We start from the raw sequence: 9,974 nt of genomic DNA on the forward strand, positions 1-9,974 counted from the left end.
TCCTGTTTGACTGACGTTTGCTAAAGACCACAGTGCCAAACTCCTCAGGAAATTACTGAGGCCTTTTTGTAAGTGTAATTATATATTTGCATCTTAAGTAGGGACCAGTGGGCTTGGGGCTGAGTGCTACTGACAGGATAGGGAGCACAGTTTTGAGACAAGCTGGAACATTTCTGGTTTGGTCTATTTGTTGAATTTGATGACACTCTGAAGAACATAACTACTCCAAGACCTACAGAGCAAGTCAAGTTCCCTCAAATGCAGCTAAGATGATTCAAATGTAAACTGTATGTCCCAGGTAGCCGTAGGACTCGGCCCAATTATGGCTGAGTGCCGGCTGACTCGGCTGTGTTCGGGCTCCATGCTGCCAAGTGTGAGCCAGCTTTGGGCCTGTTCATTTTTACCAAATCTGGCCCAGGTGTAGGTATCATAGATATGATCCTATTCGACGAATTGATGATTGATTGTTGCCAAATCTGGGCCTGATTAAGCATTGTAAACACGGGCCTATTCCGGCTGAGACACGGCTGCCGGATGAAACAGCAGATGACACCAAACAGGCTCTGGCCCGTTGGTGGTAGCAAAATCTGGGTCAACCGAATGTGGCCCACCTTACTTCTTCCGGCATGCTGAGTTTGGCCTGAAGCAGGGCCACGTCATTTTTGATAACAGCCCAGTGATGGCTGTGTCGGAAGCCGGAGACAGGCCAGCTGATTTGGCCCAATTCTGGGGCGTCATTCATGCCGAGTCTTAGCCAAGTCAGGCAACTAGAGGCGTCCCAATTAATTTTATCTGGCATGCCGAGTTTGGCCCAATGCTGGGCCACGTCATTTTCGATAACGGCCAGTGATGACAGTGTCGGCAGCCGGAGACAGGCCAGTTGATTTGGCCTGATTCTGGGGCGTCATTCATGCCGAGTCAGGCAACCAGACGCAGCCTGCCTAATTTCATCCAGCATGCCGAGTTCTGGACGATTCTGGGCCAGGTCATTTTGGCTACCTGGGGCAGGATAGGAAGGTGGATAAAGGGTTTACTTCTCGAATGGTAAAACTTCTAATCCACAGCTCACACAAATTTTAAAGCTCACAAAACTCAAAATTCACCATTGTTTCAAAAAATATATGCCTTCATATTATTTACAATTGAAAAACAGCGAGGTAACAAACAGACTGACAAAGTAGTTCCAGTAATGTGTAGCATTTCATTGTAATGACTTAATTTTCATGACAACTAATTACTTAGAAATGTAACATCCACCATCACTGATCAAGAGTCCATCTTGACATATTTATGGATGAGTCCATCTATCACACCTAAGCTGACTCTAAAAGTTGCCTGGTGCTTCAGGGAGGAGAGAGAAGGAGGCAGATTATGCTGCAGCCCAGACTGAGGGTCTGTTTCTTGGGTAGGTGGGGATTTGACCTCCCGGTGGATTTGGGATGTCGGCTGCTTTGTTGGAGAAGGAGATGGGCAGCCCTGTATCCCGGTTTGAGGCTTTGTTTCCTGGTGAGACGCTGGTCCGGTATCTCTCTGTGCCAGGAGTTTTTTCAGGAGACAGGATAACTGGGGGCTCAGTAGGAGAACCAGGCAACCGCCAATACAGAGGACTCTAAACACACAAACAACGATTATAGTTGGAACCATTTTCTTTTGGATAGACAATGTTTTTGTCTACAAACAAATTAAAAGGTGTTCATTTTACTTTAAATGTAACAGGACAGAATGTAGTATTTACATTGTACACAGTTAAGGATCTACTCTGATGTGCAACTGGACTCACAGGGTAAGAATTCTGCACGGTACACGAACACACACACAGAAAAACTGGTACCATTTTCTGATTCACTGAACAGTTCCAAAAGAAACGATAGAAACAGGCACACAGTGGGACAAACCTCTCCATCTCAGTGAGGATGAGTGGCAGGTTGGCAGCCATGTTTGTTTTGGTGCCAAACTTCTTGCCAAATGGCAGGTCACAGACTACAGCATCGACACTGGCACTGGGCAGAGGCAGCACTGCACACACACACACACACACACACACACACACACACACACACACACACACACACACACACACAGAGGAGGACAGGCAAGCCAAGAGGTAATTTAATACACGACAGCAGGGTTCACTCTCACCTCCCACTCACTGAGTCCCATCCAAAACATGCCGCGCTGGATCCCCACAACTAAATAAAAGCTAAATAAAAGCAATTTCTAAAAGCTAGATGTGGATTAAGTGCAATGCTTCATCACCTGAGATTCACGATTCATTACCTCTGAGGGATTAATGACTCCATTTGTAACAGTGTGACAAATTTATCATGCTGAGAACGCTTTAACAGCGCTCACAATGTGTTTTAATTTGAGCTATCTTTATGTTTATGTGACAGTTATTTAAAAACACAGCCAAATTTAATAAAAAGGCAATATATTTTTCTGAGCCAATGTGTTTCATATTTCAAAACAATAAATGATGCAATTTCATATCTATAATTGCATGTACAAACTAATATACACTGGAACACACAGAGGTAGGCATGCTTTACATTCCTGAACATGGCACGCATATGATGATAAGAGTGTGACATCTGTAACCAATTATCATTAATTTAGGGACACAGGGATATTTTTAGCATGCACTGTCAACATTACCATACAACTCCCACCTAGAAATTGATTTTACTGAGGCACCCACGGGAGGTCTCTCTGGATATGATCATGACCTTAATGTAAAAGGTTTGATCACATATACTTAACATTATTCCAGTGATCATTCAGTGCAGGTTTCTTACTCATAGATGAAGCTTTCAGCAGGTGTATCCTGTTTCCCAGCTCTGCAAATGCTACGTTCTCATTGGCCTTCTGCAGCTGTCCATCATCAATGTCTGTACCCAGGAAACAGGCAGCCTGAAGAACCATTGAGAGTGACACATCAGATTATAGTAAAGGTGTTCACACTGCATGCTATTAATTAGAGGTCGACAGATAATCGGCCTGGCCGATTCCTAAACAAATTTTTAGGGTTATTGGTATCTGTGATTTTTTCCACCGATATGCTGATATACCGTTTTATTTTCCTTAGCTGAGCTGTTTTGCCCTGCTGGCGTGCTTCTCACTGCCTGCACCTACTGTACCACTCTAGGCTCTTAAGAGCAAACTCAAGACCTACCTTTTTAGCCTGGCTTTTAATTGAGCTCTCCTTTATTTTATTTTATTATTATTTTATTGTGTTTCATTTTATTTTTTACATTTTGTATTTATGATTATTGTGTATTTATTTATTTATCTGTTTTTATTCAGTTGGTATATTCTTCAACTTTGTTACTTATTTCGTTCTTTATTCTGAGTTTTTATCCTGCCTCTGGTGTTTCCTTACTCATGATAGCGTTTCCTCACTTACTGTTTTTATGAGTGCTGTTATAATAACCTGTACTGTTTCAATGGAAAAGTTCTCAGAATAAATATATGCTTAATTGCATATGAATGTAGTGTTTTGTCAGTGTTTATTTTTTCAATTCTGTGTCATCAATGATTTTTACAGCAGACATATATTGGTTGTAAATATCGGCTATCGGTATCTCTGTTTCATATTAATCGGTATCGGTACTGGCTCTGAAAAAAACATATCGGTCGATCCCTACTATTACTAAATAGTACACGCAATGTATAAATCTTGATACTTATTTTTTAAAACAAAAACCTAGATATTTTAATTGAACAGGGATGAGTTGTCAAATGAAAAGTAATCAATAAACAAAATGTATTAAATCACAGAAAACAACTGAAAATGTGCACCAATTGTGACCAGAAAATATTACAGATAGACTGTATTAGTTTATATCTAAACAACAGAGAACCGGTCAACAACTGTATAAAATATGCAGCCATGTGCACCAGGAATGAACCATTTTTAAAATGCTTCATATGTTTTGTCCAATTCCAAAACCTCCAAGTTCACATCTACACTTGAGAGACATACAGGACTCCTGAGGAGCTCTGTGTAGATCTCTGTCCTGACCTTGTGTTCCTGTGCTGCTTCTATTAAGATGGTTCCCACCCCACACATCGGGTCGACCACACAGAAGCCTGGCTGGGAAACAGGAGATAATGTACAGTACATACAGTTGGTTAACCGCATACTGTGAGTGAGGGGCAGCATTACATCACAGTGTGACTACTGTACACTAAAATGCTTTAGCACACAGACAGCAAACATATTTACAATGAGGACAGCTTTACTGAGGCAGCTTCACAGCTCAATGGTCACATTTAACGAGTCTAGTCTTTTAGGGGATTGGTCAAACAAACAAAAGCTGTAAATCACAAAATCTCTCTCGACAACAAAGACCAAAGGAAAGCCCATGCTTACATTGTTTAATAATACCCTTTGAGTTGCATACAGCACATAAACAAAAGCCAGAAGTCACAAATATAGAAACCATGAATAAAGAATACAGCAGCAGGCTACCTGTATCTGAGCCAGTGAGGTCATAGCCCAGGCTACAGTCGACCTCAGTCCTGTGGTTTTAATGTAGCTCCGGTTAGCAAGAGGTAACCTGCAGGAAAGAGACAGGAGGTCCATGATTTATAACTGCTTATCAAATTAATTAAAGCTGCGATAAGAAACACATGTATACCCCACAACAGCGTCTACATCCAGTGCTTCTGAGATTTGTATTTACAATCATGTTTGGCATTGCTATTCAAAGTCTGTGTCTTTAAGGGGAATGATGGCCCCTCCCAGAAAACTCCATGGATGTTAAATGAAGAGAAGAGTGTGTCTGTCAATAACCTGGTTAGTGGGATCCCCAGCAGGCAGTGGTCATCACTCAGATACACATGCACCTGCAGACAAGAGCAAACAACCAATGATGTTACATTTGAAAGGAAAGGCAGGAGAGCACAGGGAGCAGTTACTGTAATTAAATATGATATATAACTTTGATATCACCACTTATGCTCATAAAGACATAAAGAACATAATCAGGAACACAATAAAAACCGTTCACCTCCAGCTGTGGATTCTTCAGGTCAACCCTCCAGCCCAGCAGTCTGCTCAGACCTACTCCAATCACTCTGCTCACCTCCTGTATTAGCCACAGCATGCAAACACACAATATTCCTCTGAAGACTATACACAGTTATTTTCGTTCCATGTCTTTTATTCCTTCTTAATCTATACACACACCTGTCAGAGATAACATTCTGACTGTCCTCTGCTTTGTTATGTGCAGTTTAACGTCCACTACATACCTGTGTGCTGAAGAATCTGGACAAAGATCCAGTACACTTGCAGCTGATCCTAAAAGAGACCGACACAGGAGACAAAGGCTCTGGGTTGATCCTCCTGGGCTGCAGTAGTGTGTTATCTCCTCCCTCAGTAGTCTTGTCTTTATTACAAGGAGGAAGACACAACAAAGTAAATGGAAAGCAACAGGAAAATAAAATCAGCAAACAGCAATGAAAAGCTTTAAAAGTAAGTGTAATTAATACATGTTGAATTGAGGCTGAAAAAGAAAAAATGTTATTACCATGTTCCACAGTTGAGTCCTCAGCCGTGCCATCCATCCTCCTGCAGCTTCTGTCCACACTGTGGTCTGGTCCTGGTGTTGCTTGGGCACACACTGATGCTCTGCCACACAAACCTGTTTCTGATGTGATTCCTTCTTTTCCCTTTTGTCCACAGCTACTAAACTCCATAACCATCCTCCTCCCCTCTTCATCATCCCGTCTCTTTCTTTCTCTCCCAGATGTTCCCTCTTTCTTTGCATTTTTGTCTTCATCATCCCTCTTCCTCTTTTTCTCCAGTGTCTGGGCTTCACCTCCACAGGTTTCTCCGCTCGACGTTCCCCCTCTCCTTACTGTCTCACTCTGAGGCTCTTCACTCCCTCTGTCCCCCTCCCTCTTCCTTGTCACTCCCAGAGTAGTGCTCTGTGGTTTGGCAGTAGTCCTTCTGGCTGCCAGCTCCCCCTGCAGGCGGCTCCATGTCATTACAGCACTGGTCCACTGATTGCTGTCACCCAAGAGTCGGGACTGCAGCACAGAGGCTGCTTTTGCTATGAGTGTTATGGAGGACACAACATAAAAGTCAGTATCAGTTAATCATTATTATGATGCCATTACTTTTACTTCTACATTATTCATCTGTTAAAAAATCACTTTTCAATTATATTAAGTAAAACAAGACATCCTAGATGATTTCAGCATCTCATTAATATCTGGCACGATATTCTTCATGTTTTATACTACATGTATCTGTGTATTTAATGAGTGAGGCTGGTACCTGGGCTGATGTGGGCAGACAGCCGCACAGGTGAGTCTTGCTTCAACAGGAGGAAGAGTCTCTCTGCAGCCTTCAGCTCACTGACCCTGTTGATCCCTGCTGAGGAGCTGAACAACACCTTACCTGGCATCTGACACACCTGGACACACACAACAACAAGAAGGGCAGGTCAGTGTGTAAAGACTTCACTCTGGAGCCAAGAGGCCAATTACATATTTATGCCTCTTTGGTAACGGTCTTGTCTCAAAATATCTTAAATTAAACACTGAAATCTGATATTGAACCGGTACTAGATTGTTGAGGTGGACACTGATATCCTTATTTACAGTAAAAAAAATAAACAAATCAGGTGTTGATACTTCTCAGTTTCCCTCAGTGTTTTATAGTAGACAGGGTCCACTTCACCTGAAACAAATCACCTCCACTAACATCATGAAAAATAATGCACTTTTCTGAAATTCAACATGAATCTTTAGAGAAAAGAGCAGAGGTGCTATTCCACATAACAAATCCCAAATATTTACCAAGTGTGGCAACTGGTAAGGCAAAAAAACAAATAATAAAATTGATTATGAGATGAGATGTATCAGGATCACTCTATCTTAGTGAGGAGGTGTAGTTGACCCTGTTGCTAGGTGCGATGCATTATTTTAACAGATGTGATTGGTTGTCACAGACATACCCTTTTGTGAGCCTACAAGGTGTGGACACCCAGTTGGAAATGAAGTGAACTGCTGACTGTGAAAGTGTTGTCATTGTCACTCTGCTGATGGAAGGTTGAGACAGACTCAAGTCATCACTGCTGCACTGTTGCAGTTTTCCTGTTTTCCAAATATCTCAGTGTTGTGATCATTTTGTTTCTGGTGTGATGGCCTTAGGTGGGAAATGTGTGTGTATCCCTAATGACATCAGCCACAAATATTATTCCTGCATGATATTATCTGCAGCATTTCATTTACTCACTGTCATCCAGTGTTTGGAGAATATTTCTCCGACCTCTTTGTGTTTCCACCATTTTCTCCTTTGATGAAGAACCTCTTAAAAGTCCTCCTCACCTTAGGAGCTCTTTTAAGGTCTAAGACACTTTGTGAATAACTTTTATCTTGTCAAGGACCTAGTCTCAACCATAAGAGGAAATTTTAAGAAAACATCACATTTCAAAGACTCTTCCTAGAAGTTTGTCACTAGGCGCAACTCTTAGCACTAGGAAGCTTTGTGAATATGGCCCCAGCAGAATGATCACACTAACATTTATTTATTAGTAGTATTTACGGCATGCCTTTTTTAAAGTGTTATTTTTCCTGATCTTTTATCTTAAAAGATCTGTGGTCAATCTGTGGATACTGCTGGAAGATGTGAATTTCCCTCAGGATGAATAAAGTATCTATCTATCTATCTATCTATCTATCTATCTATCTATGCCAACATTTTCACAGTCTGCAGTTCATTTTATTTCCACTGGGTGTGGAAACACCTTGCAGGCTCACTAAAGGACAACCAATCACATCAAAAGCAAGCGCAACACATAACATTGGGGTCAATCACACCTTCTCATTAAGATAAAAGTTTCTGTCCCTTCCTTGCTCAGAGTTGCTCAGAGAACTTTCCTAAATCACTCCTAAGCTAAGACTCCTTACTAAAACTGTTTAGACTAAGTTAGGAGCTCTCTGAGAGTGTTCTCAGCACGTCTGTGAATAGGGCCCCAGAAAAACCTACAAGGCCAGGCTACAAAAGAAAGGCCTTAAGATTTTAAAGGACCCTTCCCACCCAGCTGCCTCTTAACTTTCTCCCCTCTCACAAAAGACTGAGAAGCATTAAGACCAGAACAACCAGATGCCAGAACAGCACACAAACCAGAGCTCCTTAACACTATGGATCCAGCCCTTTAGGCCATGAGGCTGCAAACTGTATTTTTATTATGCACTTTATCTGTGGGCTGATGTTGTTGCTAACCCCCCCACAGGTGTTGCTGTGTTTATTGTTTTATTCTTTTTAATTGTTCGGATTTCACTTATTTTATCTATTTATTTCTCACTGAAACAAATTCCAATCGACTACAATGACAGGCCAATAAAGTATTGAATCTTGAATACATGCACTGAGTTGCTTACCACCACTGCTAACAAGTTAGTTAAGTCTAGGTTTTTGTCTCGAACTGGTTCAAAGCACAGGCACAACACAAAGGGCGTCTTCACATCTGTCTATTAAACCAGTAAAACTAAACTATGGTGAATGAAGTGTTGCACACCCGGTGTGACTGTGGATTTGTCTCTTCACTCACATCTTCAGCTGCCAGCTTCCGCTTCACCTCGTCCATTAAAAACGTCTCCATCCCGTTTCCGGCGGTGCAGTAGTAGCGAGCGAAACTCCCATCACTCCTCGGTTCAGCCATTGTGTTTTATAACATGTCCAGTGTCAACTAACACTCATATCTGACAGTAGAAATTTGCCATGCCTCCTATTTCACTGTGAAAGTCGCCATATTGGCTCGTTTGTTTACACCGGAAACGGAAGTACGTCGTCAGAATGCAGTGACCCGTCTTGGCCGGCAGGGGTCTCTCTTATACAATGGAAAAACTCACTGATGGAACAAACTGGAAACTGTTTTATACACATAATTAACCCGCATTAATTCTAACATTTATCACAGTATGAATGTAATAAAGTGTCGGACTTGTTCATATTAATATTCCTTATAATAATGGCCTATTAAAGTAATAAAGCAATGCATACACCACAATAATAAGCCTTCACCAACCTCTCTGCCTCCACTTTGTGATGAATTTTAATACACGAATGGAAGTGAAATGGTGGTTTGGCACGCCGTCTGCAGTGATGAGGGCACTGCGCCAGACTGTCGTGGTGAAAAGATAAAGCTTTCAATTTAGTGGTCAATCTACGTCCCAACCCTCACCTATGGTCATGAGCTCTGGGTAGTGACCGAACCAATGAGATTGCAGATACAAGCGGTCGAAATGAGTCTCCTCCGTGGGGTGGCTGGGCACAACCTTAGAGATAGGCTGAGGAGCTTGGACATCCGGAGGGAGTTGAGAGTAGAGCTGCTGCACCTTTTTGGTTCGGGCACCTGATTAGGAAGCCTCCTAGGCGCTTTGCAATAGAGGTTTTTTGGGTACCTTCCACTGGTAGGAGGCCCTGGGGCAGACCCAGGACATGCTTGAGGGATTACATGTCTTATCTGGCCTGGGAACACCTTGGGGTCCCTCAGGAGGAAAGCATTGCTGGGGAGAGGGATGTCTGGGGTGCTTTGCTTGGCCTGCTCCCCCTATAACCTGGCCTTGGATAAGCGGATGAAAATGGATGGATGGATGGATGGATGGATGGATGGAAGATGGAATGGAGTGAGAGCTCTTATCAGCACACACATACGTACGTAATACCCAAATGCCTCGGTGCACACATTAGGTATTCAGACACACTTGCAACAAGACAACTAGCTGCAAATATGCAAGTGCATGCACATATACACTCATTTAATACACACCAGTTTTGGACAAATGCTATACATACACCTCTGTTGCAGTGTTTTACCTGGAGGCAGCTCTGAACAGGTGTTCCTCTAAAGCTTTGAGGGAACCTCTCATAAACCCTGTAGCAGAAAAAGTGCTTTCACACAACTCTCACTTTTTCTCTTTATCTTCCAGGGAGATCCTTCTTCTATCTGTGTCCC

General features: G+C 42.3%; 1 protein-coding gene across 2 annotated transcripts; it reads right to left on the reverse strand.

Moving 5' to 3' along the window:
• Positions 1-1,191: 1,191 nt before the first annotated feature.
• On the reverse strand, positions 1,192-8,775 carry thumpd2 (THUMP domain containing 2). Of its 2 annotated transcripts, XM_050071771.1 has the most exons (12): positions 8,568-8,775; positions 6,287-6,425; positions 5,599-6,059; positions 5,535-5,565; positions 5,257-5,393; positions 5,013-5,090; positions 4,796-4,848; positions 4,472-4,559; positions 4,022-4,093; positions 2,796-2,910; positions 1,896-2,016; positions 1,192-1,609 (listed from the first exon to the last, which is right to left on the reverse strand). In XM_050071771.1, exons 1-12 carry the CDS (start codon positions 8,676-8,678, stop codon positions 1,267-1,269), a joined length of 1,749 nt encoding a protein of 582 aa, XP_049927728.1. In that variant the 5' UTR covers positions 8,679-8,775; the 3' UTR covers positions 1,192-1,266. The 2 variants fall into 2 exon arrangements, with proteins under 2 accessions (XP_049927728.1, XP_049927727.1); XM_050071770.1 differs by having other exon boundaries at positions 5,535-6,059.
• Positions 8,776-9,974: the final 1,199 nt, after the last annotated feature.

Source organism: Epinephelus moara, chromosome 19, assembly GCF_006386435.1.
Source record: "Epinephelus moara isolate mb chromosome 19, YSFRI_EMoa_1.0, whole genome shotgun sequence".
Classification (NCBI taxonomy): Eukaryota; Metazoa; Chordata; class Actinopteri; order Perciformes; family Serranidae; genus Epinephelus; species Epinephelus moara.